This window comes from Rhinoderma darwinii, chromosome 6 (genome assembly GCF_050947455.1).
Source record: "Rhinoderma darwinii isolate aRhiDar2 chromosome 6, aRhiDar2.hap1, whole genome shotgun sequence".
NCBI classification, from domain to species: Eukaryota; Metazoa; Chordata; class Amphibia; order Anura; family Rhinodermatidae; genus Rhinoderma; species Rhinoderma darwinii.
In genome coordinates this window covers 37,955,176-37,971,456 of record NC_134692.1, presented here as the reverse complement: position 1 = coordinate 37,971,456, position 16,281 = coordinate 37,955,176, and the positions used below count along the sequence as shown (strand labels likewise).

Here is a 16,281-nt window from a genome sequence, read left to right as displayed (position 1 = left end):
CTGGACTGTATGTCAACAAAGGGGTAAATTAATCCGTTGAAAATGGGGAATTCAAAGCAGCAACAGTTATTTATATAGCACAAACTTTATGCTCCTGAAATACAATGGATGGATGGATGGATACATGGATGGATGGATACATGGATGGATGGATGGATGGATGGATGGATGGATGGATGGATGGATGGATGGATACATGGATGGATGGATACATGGATGGATGGATGGATGGATGGATGGATACATGGATGGATGGATGCATGGATGGATGGATGCATGGATGGATCGATGGATGGGTGATCGATGGATGGATGATCGATGCAGATATACTATATGGCCTAAAGTTTGGAGTGTGTCTGTTGGAATTTGTGCCCATTCAGCTAATAGAGCATTTATGAGGTCAGGCAGTGATGTTGAACTAGAAGGTCTGGCTCGCAAACAGTGTTTTAATTTACCCTAAAGGTATTCAATGGAGTTTCCTCTTCCGCTTCAGAATAATAGCACTCATGGTTTTATTTACAAGAAAAAAGATTGCAGCACTCCAGCCGGGTCCAGTAAAAAATATGTGGTTTTATTTGCCCTTGTTTAGAGCCAAGCGACGTTTCAGTTCCACTATGGAACTTTTTTCAAGCGAAGTGATACATGTGACAAAACGACTGGACCGATCTGCACCAAATTTCGCACATAAGTAAATCAAACTCAAAACGTTCCTGAACAATTTTTGCGGTGTCGCAGGGCACATTATTCTGCTAATAGAGCCCACTGCCATTAGGGAATACCGTTGTCATGAAGAGGTGTACTTGGTCTGCCGCAATGTTTATCTAGGTGGTACGTGACACGGAAATAATTACATGAATGCCAGAACTCAAAGTTTTGCAGCAGAATATTGCCCAGACCATCACACAGCCTCTGATGGCATGCCTTCTTCCCATAGTGCGTCCATGTGCCATCTCTTCCCCCTTAAAGTGACGCACACACACCTAGTCATTCTCATGATTTGAAAAAAGAAAAAAAGTCATTCATTACACCCAGGCCATCTTCTTCCATTTTTCCATGGTCCAGTTCTAATAATTACCTGCCCATTGTAAACACTTTCAGCAATGGATAGGTGGACCACTCTGACTGGTCTGCTTCTATAGCAGCCCCATACTCTGCAAGCTGCGATGCATGGTGTGTTCTGACACATTTATATCATAGTCCGCAGTAGCTTTTACAGCAATTTATGCTACAGTAGCTCTTCTGTGGGATTGGACACAACGGACTAGCCTTTGCTCCCCATACACATCAATGAGTCTTTAGTGCCCATGATCCTGTCACCGGTTGTCCTTCCTTGGACCACTTTTAAAAGGTACTAACCACTGCATACCGGGAACACCCCACAAGACCCACTGTTTTGGAGATGCTCTGACCCAGTCGTCTAGCCATCAGAATTTGGCCCTTATCAAAGTCGTTCAGATCCTTGCGCTTGTACATTTTTCGTCTTTCCAACACACCAACTTCAAGAACTGACTATTCACTTGCTGTCTGATATATCCCACCCCTTGTCAGGCGCTATTGTAATAAGATAATAATGTTATTCACTTCACTTGTCACATAAGGGAGTACAGAGTGATGCTGCTGTCCACCTTCTCATTGTCCCTTTGTCACCTGCAGATACTCGGTATCACAAGAACAGTGAAAGTGTACAAAAAAAATCTTTTTGTTTGTCTGCAGCTATTGTTTGTGGTTGTCACTGGCGACAAGGCTTCTTTTTTTTTTTTGCCAGATTTGGTTTTTAACAAATTGTAGTAATATTGGATCTCGTTCATTTTTATGGTAAAGGTCAGGTTTTTTTTTATTTTACTTTTTTACTGGATAGAGTATAGAGTAATGTAGTAGAAACTTGATGATAAAACAGATATGAAACCAATTGATTGCACAAATCCCATTAATATTAATAGGACTGAAATGTTTAGGTACATTTTTCCGTGAAAGCGGTGGAACAGAGAAACATAAAGAAAAAATAACCACCAGTTGGCGCTAAGCTGTGCACCAACCTCTCTAAACCGCTTTAAAGTGATTGACCACCTGTGGAAATACAGAATTCAGGACCCGCCCATGCTTAGCTGTACAGCATCTGACTGAAATTACTACAGATTAAAAGTTGAAATGATCGTGTGTGTTCGTAAAAACATCTGTGTTCGTAGCTCATCTGCAAACATGTAAAACTTTCCTAGAAAGCACAAACGATGGTTGTAATTATTCAACTGTTTAAAGAAAAGCTCCCAGCAAAAAATATTCTGGACTCCCCCATATGTAATTGAGGTGGCATAAACGATACTGTAGTTAGAAAACTCACCGTTGGCTTTATGTTCAGCCATCGTTTTAGGTCACGTTCTGTCACGTGACCCCCGCTCTGACGAACCAAATCCTACAACGTTTGCTGTGTGGACTGGAAGTCCGTCTCTCTATTCGTTCCAATGACAGCCTTGATGTGAGTCTCGTAGGAGTGAATAGAGAAACTGACTTCTTTAAAGCAATGGGAAATTAAAACATATTTGACCTAATAAAGAAAATGCAATAAGCAAAACTTTATATTTTTTACTTGGTCATTATGGCCATACTTTTTATTCATACCTGGCTGTCATTTAGTGGGAACCTTCATTGTTTGTTGTTGGTTTATCACTTTTTTAATTAAATTCCTTACCTTTTTAATTGTTACTTTTTGCCTTCACCATGTAAAGGTCATGAGCTGCTATCTGAACTACAGCAGCGGCGCTTTAATGGTTCGGAAGGAGGTGTTGCATGGTCTCCAATGGACGATGAACTTTTGGCTCAGCCTCAGGTTATGAAACTTCTTGATTCCCTCCGAGAACAATATACCCGATACCAGGAGGTGTGCAGACAGCGCAGCAAACGAACGCAGCTTGATGAGATTCAGCAGAAGGTTATGCAGGTGAGAGGGAGAGAGCGCCGCTGATTTCTACAATCTAAATGACGCTTAGCACTCATAGGCATACCTTTTCTGGCAACGAATGGAAAAACACATGCCTGGTTGGCTTTTATCAGTCACTGCAAACTTTTTATACACTAAATTTAAAGTAAATTTATCTCTTAAGGTCAACAGGGTTTTCCGGTAATTGATAAAATAATAAAATTCTTAATAAACTTACCTCTGCAGATCCGGTGCCCCGCCACACCCTTGTACACACTTATGTCTTCCATAGGTATCACATGTCCCCCCTATAAATAAAACCTACAAATGTACACAATATATAATATTTACTATTACTCTCTGGATCCCCACCAATATTTCCCTTATGGTATTGGCATTGGGGTGATCACTCAGTGAACTTAGAAGGAAGGTGACGATGATGCTTACGATTCCTACAATTTTACTAGCAGAGGAAGAGGTTAAACAGTCACATTTCTTAAATCTGTCTCTCCAGAAGAAAATGCAGTTGGCTTAAATAAAATATAAATTAAAAAACACATGCAACTTATCTGACAGTGTGTGCGTTGCCTGGCCAAGGGCATGTTCACGTCTGCGTCTGGCTTTCCTTTGTTCTACTTCGTCAGAGGGGCCGCACAATAAAAATATTGGAAGCACCAGGTCTGTTGAACAACGTAGACAACCAGTGCCCGCCAGAACCAATTGACTTTAATGGATTCCATTGGGTTTCCATCGGGGAGTCTGTGGTTTTACTGCACTATTCCCAGTATTTTTTACCGTATTTGCAACAGAGGCCCCTAACGGAGCCTCCAATGCAGATGTGAACAGACTTAAATTTTGAGTTGGAGTTTACGGAATATATCAGGGATTGGATTAAAATGCGATTTTCTAATATGGTTTTCTTTTCAAATTTGCTGCCAAGGCTGCCGGAAACTGTTGTATATCCTTCAGCTTTATAATCCAATCACGCTGCAGGCTACAGTCTATAAACAAGATCCAGGCAAGAGGGTGTCCGCGTCAGACAGAGAAGTTGTGGCTTTTAAAGTGAGGTCTAGTTATGGAGCAACTAAGGTGAACCCCCACTTTAATGCCACTATATATTAGAAAGTTGTAGTATAGGAAAGCAGTCGCGGGAAAATAAAATTTGCTGCCGCTGCTCTCCTGGTGCCCTCAACAGAGTACACCATTTTGGGACCCTTCATTTTACAAACGAAGGGAGAAGCTTTCTTTAAAGACCTTTAGCACGTAGCAACCCGCACATCTGCTCTTTCCATTCACAGAATGCAGACTTCCATAAGAAAAGATCAGCAACGAGCAGAGCACTGGTGTTTTGCAAATGGAAAGAAGCCATGGCGAATTTATTTATCTGCTAATGCTGTCATTTATTACCAGACTTGCTACTACTCTTTCTTTCTATTGCTATTCAGGTATACGATGTATATAGGGTACTGCCCCCCCCCCCCACTGGAGAGTGTAGGCTGCTGTTTTTGTACTACAGTATGATGGATCTGAGGGGCAAATACAGAATATTTAGAATTGATGTGCTCGGTTATTCTATCTTTATTTGTCTCAAACTCTACCACTTTAAATACAGCGTCCTTGTTCAGTTCTGTCTAGCACACGTGAATGTGTAAAATTCAATGATCATATAAAAGTAAATACTCATCAGACCAGAGCTAAAACTAGACAATCTACAGTATAAATGCAATATATTTTTATGTAGCTCCGATTGGTATGGCAGAACTGCTGATCTACGGAGTAGAAGGAGCTCAGGTCAGTGTAGTAAGATGCTTCTCCAATGATGCGGTGTGATTTGATAGGTAATCTAGTCTTGGAAGTGTCGGCTTTCATTATATAAAATGTCGCTTAGTTAGGTTCCCCCGACAAAGCTACTTATCCTGAAAGTCTTAATCCAGAGCTGCATGAGTCAGTGGTAGCGCTGAGAAATGGGAGTGCAAGGTCAGGCACCTCTCTTATACAATGCACAGTGAAGACCGGATTTGCCCAGATGGCTGTTTTTTTTTCATTTGTTTTTTGAGGGATATTAATACATGAATAATATACTTTGGGAAATAATTTTTACTTCTATATATATTCATGTATATCACCTATGCAGACTGTATAAGTGGAAGGTTTGTTGAAAACAGAAGACCTTGTTTGGTAGGGTGCCATTGTTTTACAGTAATAGTAATGTCTACGACAGCATTCCTTCTTTAAAGGGGTTCTCCGCTTTGGACAATACCTACTTGTTTATAAGGGTTCCGTGACAATAAACTGATCGCAACGTTTTCCCCCAGCGATCAGCTGTTATCTGTGAGGAAACCTTGAAGTAACGTTGAATCATAATTTTTTGCTGTGAAACTTGATTTGTGATTTTCTGGAACCCTTAGGCTGGTTTCACACGGGACAGATTTTCTGTGTAGACTATCCATGCGAAAAATCTGCAACGTATCACAGTTGCAGCCATGTGGATGACATTTGGACAAATCTCATCCACGTGGTGAACATTTTCCATGCAGAAATCCGAGCATGCTTATTCTGTTCTGGATGTTCACTGCGGATTTCAGCCTTTTCAATGTAGAAGAAGTGAAATCCGCGGGAAAATATGCAGGTAGCCTGTGTGGATTATGCTGTGGAAACACTCAGGATATGCTACAGACAATCCGCAGCATTTCCGTCCCGTTTGAAAGCATAGCCTTTTATTAAAATTGGCTGTTTAGTGAAAGATGATTGATTTACTTAACTGGGGTGCGTGATGTTCCCTTCATATTGGCAAGCAAATGTCGCACAACAGGAGATTCGGTCATCCTTGGCTATATTTCGGAGAGCATTGCCTTTTCTTCAACTTGTTGGGATTAACACTTATAAAATTTTGTAGTTGGATATATGCAATTGACTTGTATTAATTGTCTTTTACCTGTATTTGTTCCCCAATTCCTTTTCGATAAATAATTCAGTAAAGATGACATCTGTCCTTATTGCAGGTTGTGAACTGGCTGGAGGGACCCGGGTCAGAACAGCTGAGAACACAATGGGGAATTGGTGACTCTATCAGAGCTTCTCAGGCCTTACAACAGAAACATGAAGAGATTGAGAGTCAGCACAGTGTAAGTGTGGATATAACAAGGTCTTTCCACTACTTGTCACAGTTGGTAGAAGATTGTAGGGGTGGGGGGCATAGAACTGTTAATATAGGTTGATTTACATTTATTTTAGTATCCTATATGTTTTACGTAAATTTTACCAACATATTGCCTAGTATTTGCAAATATCACTTTTTGACTAAGATAATATATTATGACCTTTTTTGTATTGTGTTTTATTTATTTGGGTTTTAATCTCTGTTGCATTACATACAGTAGGGCTACATTCAGACAAGCGTGTGCGTTGTGTATTGGCATCAGTGTGCTTTGCGTGTGGCATGCGTTTTTCATGTCCATGCAAGGATTTCATTTTTTATTTTTTTTTATTTGTTTCTCTACTTTTCAATGTATTTGATGTGAAAACGCACGCAATGAACACACGCTGCGTGTAAAACAACGCGCGTGTGAATGGCCCCATTGCATGGGTCCGTGTGCTGTGTGTGATTTCAACGCGCAACACATGGATGAGTATTACACTTGTCTGAATGAGCCCTTAGGCCCCATGCACACGAACGTAAAAACGCCTGTAATCACGGGCCCATAGTCTTTTATTGGCCACGGGTACCTCCCCGTATGCTTACGGGAAGGGGCCCGTGCCGATGAAAAATATAGAACATGTCATATTTCAGGCCGTAATTACGGCACGGGCAGGCCCATAGAAGTCTATGGGGCTCCCGTAATTACGGGTGACTACGTGTGTGCACCCATAATTACGGTCGCGTTTCTAGGCGATGTCAGGGGATAGTCACTGTCCAAGGTGCTGAAAGAGTTAAATGATTGGCAGTAACTGTTTCAGCACCCGGGACAGTGACTACCGATCCCAATATAGATCACCCTGTAAGAAAAAAAGACGTTCATACTTACCCAGAACTCCCTGCTTCTTCCTCCAGTCCGGCCTCCCGGGGTGACGTTTCAGCCAATGTGACCGCTGCAGCCAATCACAGGCTGCAGCGGTCACATGGACTGCCGCATCATCCAGGGAGGACGGACTGGATGTCAAGAGAGGGACGCGTCACCAAGACAACGGCCGGGTAAGTATGAATTTCTTTTACTTTTATTACGGAAAGGGCTGTCCCTACTCTTTATCCTGCACTGATGGAGAGAAGGGGCTGCCGATTACTGCAGTGCAATTTTGCAGCGAAAATGTGCCCGTAAATACAGGTGGAATACTGGTGACACCGGACCTGTATTTACGGGCGCGGGTCCGTAAATACTGGTGCAATACGGGTCGAATACGCGTTACCAAGGACCCGTATTTACGGGAGGGAAAAAATAAGTTTGTGTGCATGAGGCCTTAGGCTAAGTTTACACTTGGGATGTGGTTTCTGTTTATAGTGTAAACCATGACACATTGCCAAATCCGACATACGACAGAAACCGACAGACCCCATTGATGTACAATCGGGTTAGTTGGGCTCTGTCGTGGTGCCTGTCGTTATCTCGGGAAAAAATAGCGCAGCGTGCAGCGTTATTCGTTAAATCTGACAGGACTGCACTCGTTATATAGAATGCCATTTAAAAGTTGCCTGTTTCTAGGAAGGGGCCAGGTTCTTACTTTGGCAGATTCATGAACAGGACATGTACATGTGCAGCGGGGGAGATCCGAGCGCACCATTTTTTTGCTTTATTGTTATTTATCAATCTCCCCTATGGCGTTTAAAGATAGATGTTCACTAAAGCCTTCTATGTGAGCGATTACATATTGAATTGTGTTTATAATTGAAAATAATCGGAGTTAAAGTCTCCCTCTTTGAAAAGTTTTCAATGATCACCACGTGCAGGACACAGAAACCATTTTTTCATCAGTAACATGGGAGTATCTTACCCCCCTCTGAACTCGTTGTTTAAAATCCTGATGGCATATGGCGCTCGCTCTATTTTTGAGGTCATCTCCTCTATCACAAGATACTATTATTACCTGCTGGAACACTCATCATTAATAGAATAGCTGAAGCTTATGTAGGGTCATTGCCGGCCCGCCACTCTAAATATAGCGGAGATAACTGTGTGGAGCGTATTAAAGGAGCTATTTACAACACGATAAAAGGAACGGACTTAATAGAGTACATAGCGGAGAGGGAACATGTTCAGAAATTATTAAATGCATTCACAAGTAAAGCAAAGGTACACCCTTCTAAACGAGAGCAATTGATATACTAGTGGAGATCAAATGCCCTGTGATTGTTTTTCCCAGGTGTAGGTGCCATTTATAGAACCTACGTCCTGACATGGGGGGGGGGGGCATGCAGTTGTCTATTCCTCGCATTGGAGCTGTTAGCATTTTGATGACGGCTTTGACGTGAGCACTCACTGAGAACAAAGAGATTTTCTGGTTTATCTTTTAGGGCACTCAGGCTGAATAGAGGGGATTTCCCCTCTTTCGGGACCTCCATCGGTTACTTGGAGCAGAAGGCGGCTTCAAAAAGCCACACAAGTTTTTGCATTACACAGACCGCTCATTGATTTCAATGGATAGCATGCAATGCGTTATTCTATCAGTGATCAGACTGCACATTGGACACTTGCTGTTGTGTTCTTCTGCATATTACAGTGGGGGTCCCAGCAGTGGGGCAGTTGTAATCCTCTTCTTTTTAGTGGAGCCTTCTAACATAATGGGATTGTAAAAAGGGGACGACCCCTTTCATTGCCTGTGCTTTCCTACCCCTCAATACTCACTGGCACGTACCTATTTATGTAAGGGAAGCTGCAAGTGAGAGATCAGAGCCTGTAAAGAAACCCCAGGGGGGGGGGGGGGAATACAGAAGGTTTTCTTCATGTTATCACCCCTCCTAATAATAAGAGGATATGTGCTCTCTATGTTCAAGGTTTTTTTTCGTATATCAAGAATGAAATCTGTGCCGATAGTGGAAAAGGTTATATGATCAGCAACATTCCCCCCAATTTTCACTTTAATGGAGTAATTGGCTTTCTAAATCTCTGTTTACAATGGTACCCTAGGTTACAGTCTTACAGGATCTATGATGGATCCTAATAAACTAACAATGGGTCCCGTCGGGTTTTTTTACCATCTAAAAGTCATCAGAATCTTGAGCCTAACATATCCTTATGGTAAAATTAAAATTGTGATATTTTCCACTAATAATTATTTGTAATTGAGAATATGTCCTCCTTTAATGGCGATTTCAAGTGCAGAATAAAACCTTTTGTGTTGAAGGTATTTACTGATCATATGTTAAACTACAGATTTTCCTTTGCTGTATCAGCATGGGATGTAGTAGATTGGCTATTACTTTTTGGTTTTTTTATTCTATACTTGTATTTTACATAAATATAGAACTATCAAAGAACAACTACCCCAAATATAGCAAAGCCAGTCATATAAATTATTTTGTTTTCTTTCCGGCATTAATAAAATTATGATAACAAGAGCAGGAAGTGTTGTCATAGGGACAAAGGCAGATAACTTTTCTCACAGGCATTCAATAACTTCAACATCTGGCTACAGAATATGTGTGCAGAATATGGTGTTTACATCATTTTTTTAAGCATGGAATATACATATTTTCACTTATCCAGTTCTGAAATACATTGATCCTAAAATATAGAAAGATCCCTTTTGATCTCAAGAGTGTTTACTAATTTATTCTGAATTATTAGGCTGTATTCTCATTAAGATGCATTCCCATTTGATGTATTGTGTGTTAGACTTGTTTTTAGTGTTGGATGATCTACAGGGTGGGCCATTTATATGGATGCACCTAAATAAAATGGGAATGGTTGGTGATATTAACTTCCTGTTTGTGGCACATTAGTATATGGGAGGGGGGAAACTTTTCAAGCTGGGTGTTGACCATGGTGGCCATTTTGAAGTCGGACATTTTGTATCCAACTTTAGTTTTTTCAATGGGAAGAGGGTCATGTGACACATCAAACTTATCGAGAATATCACAAGAAAAACAATGATGTGCTTAGTTTTAACGTTACTTTATTCTTTCATGCGTTATTTACAAGTTTCTGACCACTTATAAAATGTGTTCAAAGTGCTCCCTATTATGTTGGATTGTCAATGCAACCCTCTTCTCCCACTCTTCACACACTGATAGCAACACCGCAGAAGAAATGCTAGCACAGGCTTCCAGTATCCGTAGTTTCAGTTGCTGCACATCTCGTATCTTCACAGCATAGACAATTGCCTTCAGATGACCCCAAAGATAAAAGTCTAAGGGGGTCAGATCGGGAGACCTAGGGGGCCATTCAACTGGCCCACGACGACCAATCCACTTTCCAGGAAACTGTTCATCTAGGAATGCTCGGACCTGACACCCATAATGACATAACTAACTCATGAAAGAATAAAGTAACGTTAAAACCAAGCACACCATTGTTTTTCTTGTGAAATTCTCGATAAGTTTGATGTGTCACATGACCCTCTTCCCATTGAAAAAACTAAAGTTGGATACAAAATGGCTGACTTCAAAATGGCCGCCATGGTCAACACCCAGCTTGAAAAGTTTCCCCCCTCCCATATACTAATGTGCCACAAACAGGAAGTTAATATCACCAACCATTCCCATTTTATTTAGGTGTATCTATATAAATGGCCCACCCTGTATATTATGTCTCAGCATTATGTTGCAGTTTTGATATCGCCTTTTCTTTAATGGGACATGAGAAATCTTTTTCTGTTTTATTCAAGGAATGGTTTGCTGTGTATGTTGAGCTGAACCAGCAGATTGCGGCACTCTTAAATGCAGGGGATGAAGAAGATCTGGTAGAGCTGAAGGGTTTGCAGCAGCGGCTCAGCGATGTCTGTTATCGACAAGCAAGCCAGTTAGAATTTCGACAGAACCTGCTGCAGATAGCGCTAGAATTTCATGGAGTAGCGCAAGAGGTATTACACTCTTAATGATGGGAACAATCTATTATCACCAGGAGAAATAATCATACAATTAACCTATCCTCCTTCACACTTCTGATTAAATAGGATAGCCGACTACGCTATTGTTTCCGCTAAAAAAAATGGAAACCTTATGGAACGGAAACCAATTGCAACGGAAGCTTTACCATTGAAATCAATGGTTATAAAACGGAAGCTATGGTTTCCGTTTGACATTCCGTTCGTCGGTTCCTCTGACGGAAAGGTCGAACGGAACTGATAAACGGAAGCCCAAAGCTAATGTGAGCACAGCCTAACAAATATAGCTTGGAATTTATTCTATACTTGGGAGTCCCGGGCGGTCCCACTCAGATATCACCGTATGCACACTTACACAGTGAAGGACTCCGAAGTATAGAATGAGCAGGGATTTAAATAAATAAAATGTGTTATACTGAATACTTTGTCCACAAAAATATGCTCAGCTTCTCCTCTATAACATGCTGCCTGAAAATAGGACTGCAATTTCAGCATCACAGGTTTCATTTAAAACCTTGTTCACATAATGCAGTTTTGGATGCATTCTCTTGATAGGCCAAAAAAAAGTGTGTTACTTAAGGAAAAGTATGAAGAAAAGATTTAAAGGGGTTGTCCAATTTAGAATACACAATTTCATATTCCCTATTAGGGAATTCTGAGTTAATAGGGAGGGGTCTGATGTTCAATTTTTTTATCTCTATCAGAGTGGAGAGCAGTTATAAAGAGTGTCTATCGCTCTGGGGAACCCGTCCTGCATTACTCAGACAACCCATTGATATGAATGGGCGCTGTGTAATGCTTATTTTCCCCTGTGGTGGCGCTGCAGGGAATCTGAACACTTACTGTCAGGTTTCCCCGCAGATTACAGCTGATTGCGGAGATCCCAGCAGGAGGACACCTTGTGATCTTCCTATTTTCAAGAGACCCTTCTAACAACCAGGGATTGTCAAAAGCTTTTATTTTTTATTTTTTTTTATAACCGGGACACAACATAAGATATTGGCCCACCTTTATTCATATATTTGTCCCCTCTTTTTGTCCCATTTTACGCCAAAATAATGTAGCTGATCGACCTATTAACCATTTTTGACGGAATGTTGAGCCATTTTTTTCGGCATGCAGGTCCGTTTGTAAAAGTGGACGGAAAAATGGGCATGGCTTACTAATTGGCCAGGACACTGTTATAAAGTTGCATGTCTGCTCCACCAGTGTGAGAGTTAATGGCAGTTATTTGTATTGCGACACATTTATGAAAGAGGGCAGATGCAGTCCTAAATTTGTATCAACATATGTCAATACAACATTCGACATTAGCTAAAATGACAACACTTGTGATAAATGTGGGCCATGGACGTTGGTTTATACCCCCATATAGTTACACATTGCCCAGACAATTCTTCTGAAAATGAAATATTTTAATATAAAAGCCTTTTGTTGCCAAGCCTAGTAACAGCTTGCTTCACAGTTCTCAGATTGCAGTAGTCTGATTTCTAAATATTGTTTTTTTTTCAGTTATCGCAGCAATTGGATGGCCTGCTGGGTATGCTGTGTGTTGATGTGGCCCCCACAGATGGAGCAGCAATTCAGCAAACATTAAAACTGCTTGAAGAAAAACTCAAAAGTGTTGGTAAGAAGCTGGCAGACACATTTTGTACACTCATTGTAAAGCAAGTAGAAATTAGTCCACTGCCACCCACTATCCACGTATTTACATCAGCACTGGATAGCTACGGTGCGTGTAAATGTACACAGTGGTCGGAACCAGTTTTATTAGCCGTCAATACAGATCGCAGATGTTTTGTATGTAATCGCAATGGGAGGTCTAAACAATAAAATGCGTACTGGTTATTCATGAAGGTGTCAAAACTTGTTTAAAGTTTCACAACATTTTATATGTAAAAGTTACCTTATAGATAAAGTAAAAATCCAGGCACATTTTCATAAATGGTAAATTGGACCTACTCGTGTTATATACAGTAATATACCAGGACATTTTTCTTTTCCACTGTACCCATAATTCAAGTTCCCAAGGTGCTCTGTACGCTATAGGTCCTTGATACCTCAGGCAATAACAACTGCTGCAGTATGTTATAAGGCTGTACAGCAGAGGTTGCCAAAACAATGCCCTTTTCTAACGCCACTCAATGCTCTGCGGCTTTTATGTGAAGCTGATCAACACTGACTTTATCTTCCCTAAATGCACAATCTGCTACTTCTCCCTGCTTTCTGTTCCGAATGCACTAGGAAGCCGCTAAAAGGCAGCAGAGCACTCTCAGCGTTATCAGTATTATGGGCAGAGTGCAGGTATGGGGTGGGCGGAGCAGAAAGTCTGTGTGGTGCAGCTTCAGACAATACCTGCAAAACACTGAGTTATGTCAGGTCGTCTTTTTATTAAATTATGCAGTCCAGTAAAATGCAGTAGCAGTTGTTATTATCTGTGGTGTCAAGGATCTATAGCAGGGATTTTAACCAGGACAAGGCAGCTGATATCACCTTGTCATGCTGATTGCATTACAAGAGCAGACTCGTTGCATTAAAAGGCGGATGGTGCTGGAAATCATTGTCTTCTTCTGTTAACCATGGTTACCTTCAAGTAAACAGGTGCAGTCATCATTGCTTTGCATCAAAAATACTTTTCAGACAAGGACATTGCTACTTGTAAGATTGCCCCTAAATCAACCATTTATCGGATCATCAAGAACTCAATTGCTGTGAAGAAGGCTTCAGTGTGCCCAATAAAGTCTAGCTAGTGCCGGGAACGTCTCCTAAAGAGGATTCAGATACAGCATCGGTTCAACACCAGTGCAGATTTTGCTCAGGAATAGCAGCAGGCAGGTGTCAGTGCACCTGCACGTACAGTGAGGCAAAGTTTTTTGGAGGCTGGCATGGTGTCAAGAAGGGCAGCAAAGAAGCCACTTCACTCCAAGAAAACAATCAAGGACAGACCGACATTCTGCAGGAAATACAGGGATTTTACTGCAGAGGACTGGGGTAAAGTTATTTTCTCTGATGAAGCCCCCATCAGACTGTTTGGGACATCTAGAAGAATGATTGTCCAGAGAAGTAAAGGTGAGCGCTACCGTGAGTCCTGTGTCATGCCAACATTAAAGCCTCCTGAGACCATTCATGTGTGGGGTTGCTTTTCATCCAAGGTAGTGGGTTTACAATTTTGCCTAAGAACAATTCCATGAATAAATAATGGTATCTAAACATCCTCCAAGAGCATCTTCTCCCAATGATCCAGGAGCAATTTGGTGATGAACAATGTTTTTTCCAGCATGATGGAGCATTATGTCACAAGGCAAATGTGATAACTAAGTTGCTCGGTGAACAAAACATTGAAATTTTGCGTCCATGGCCAGGAAATTTCCCAGATCTCAATCCCATTAAGAACCTGTGGTCAATCCCCAAAAAGCAGGTGGACAAACAAAAACACAGAAATTGTGATAAACTCCAAGCACTGATTAGACAAGTTTATGGGTTACCATCAGTCAGGATTTGGCCCAGAAGCTGATATCCAGCATGTCAGGGCGAATTGCAGAAGACTTCAAGAGAATGGTCAACACTGTAAATACGGAGTCTTTGGAAAAACGTGATGTATTTGTCAATAAAAGTAAAAAAAAACAAACAAAAACATATGAAATGCTTATAATTGTACTTCAGTATACCAGAGAAACATCTGACTAAAAGATCTAAAAACACTGAAGCAGCAAACTTTGTGAAAATCAAAATTTGTGTCAGTCTGAAAACTTTTGGCCAGGACTGTAGAGCACCGTGGAAACTTGCGTTTGGACTGGGTATAAGTAGAGGGCAGCAGGCGGCATCTCATATTTCTCGCTTCTTCCCTCTAATTGCTATGACCAGCTATTGATTACAGTAAACTGTATTCTGTGACTGGAGAGAGCAGAGGGGAAGTTGTGACCACCTGCATGCTCTCTATTCACAGAATACAAGCGTTTCATTTCTGATGATGGCATTTAAAGAATATAAGCGAGAATTCTCTTATTAATCTGCCTTCTGATCTCCTGTAAATAAAGGTGGAGACATAAATAAATCTCATTTAACAGCGTGCCAGACGTGCTCTCGTTTCCTATGATCGTGTCAATTACAATTTGCTCCCTGTGCCCTAATCGTGGGGATCGTGGTAGCAGCGGTGGGATTGTAAAATATGTCCCTCATTCATGAACCGAGACATAGACCAACAATTTATGAGATCAGTGGTAAGGGACCAAATCATAACAGACGTTGTTGGGATAATAGAGTATTCTTTTACATTTTAATTTTGTATTTTCAGAGATCCCCCTTTAAAATTGGCTCCCTAAGAAGGAGGGAGCAGAGCTAGCGTAGTTGTATTTATATAATGTTCCACTGCCTCTATAAAATAATCACATTGTCAATCTTTTGATTAATTCTAAGGGTAACGTAAGCCAATAATGTGATATCAAAGAAACAAGCTCATCGCCAATTCAATAAAGTGGGTGGTTTATGTGGCCATTGCTATTAAAGGGGTTCTCCAGTTTCATCAAATTCATCTTAATTTTTGTATAATTAAAATGTATAAACTTTTTCCAATATCCTTTCTGTATTAATTCCTCACAGTTGTCAAGATCTCTGCTTGTTATTGAGAAGGAACATTCAATTTTTAACTTCCAGTGAATAAAATTCTGTCCATGGTCCGGTGATGATCACACAGGTGCACGGTTCGTTACAATACACATCTCTGATACACATACTGTAACGATCCCAGCACCTGCGTGTCCATCACATGACCATGGAAAGATTTCATCCACCGAAAAAACGTTATGAATGCTTCTACTAAGTAACAACAAGCTGAGATCTTGGAAACGGTGAGAAATTAATACAGAAAGTATATTGAAAAATTCTGTAACTTTTAATTATTGACAAGATGAGATAAATTTGCTGAAACTGGACAACCCCTTTAACCTTGTCCTACTCCACCCATTGAAGCCACTGTAAGTCGTAAAATGTTAATATTTTGCAGCTGGTGGATGGGAAGCAGGATTAGTATTCCAGCATGCGTTTACTGAGTACACAGTGGTGCTTATTGTTCTCATCCAGCTCCATCTGTACCATGTAGCTTATTATTCAATAGAACAAGTTAATAGTTTCCGTTTTATAATACACACAGTAATTTCGGCAGCGCCTGTTTCAGCAACATTGTCTACTTCTACGTGTTGGTTTTATGAACTCCAGCTGCCTCTGCATTATTTCCAGTTAAAGCGAACATTCACCTTGTCCTTTGAGGTTTCCAACATTCAATGCTGATCCATTTTATAATATATCTTTATAATAGCCGCAGCTTTGTTTTT

General features: G+C 40.8%; 1 protein-coding gene across 1 annotated transcript in view; it reads left to right on the top strand.

Annotated features, from left to right (window-relative positions):
* The window catches only part of SESTD1 (SEC14 and spectrin domain containing 1), a 112,440-nt gene that overhangs the window by 80,776 nt on the left and 15,383 nt on the right, over positions 1–16,281 (top strand). The window contains exons 9-12 of the mRNA XM_075829524.1: positions 2,724–2,935; positions 5,917–6,039; positions 10,733–10,927; positions 12,464–12,578. Of these exons, the coding sequence (XP_075685639.1) occupies positions 2,724–2,935; positions 5,917–6,039; positions 10,733–10,927; positions 12,464–12,578 (645 nt within the window). The remainder of the gene's footprint in view (positions 1–2,723; positions 2,936–5,916; positions 6,040–10,732; positions 10,928–12,463; positions 12,579–16,281) is intronic.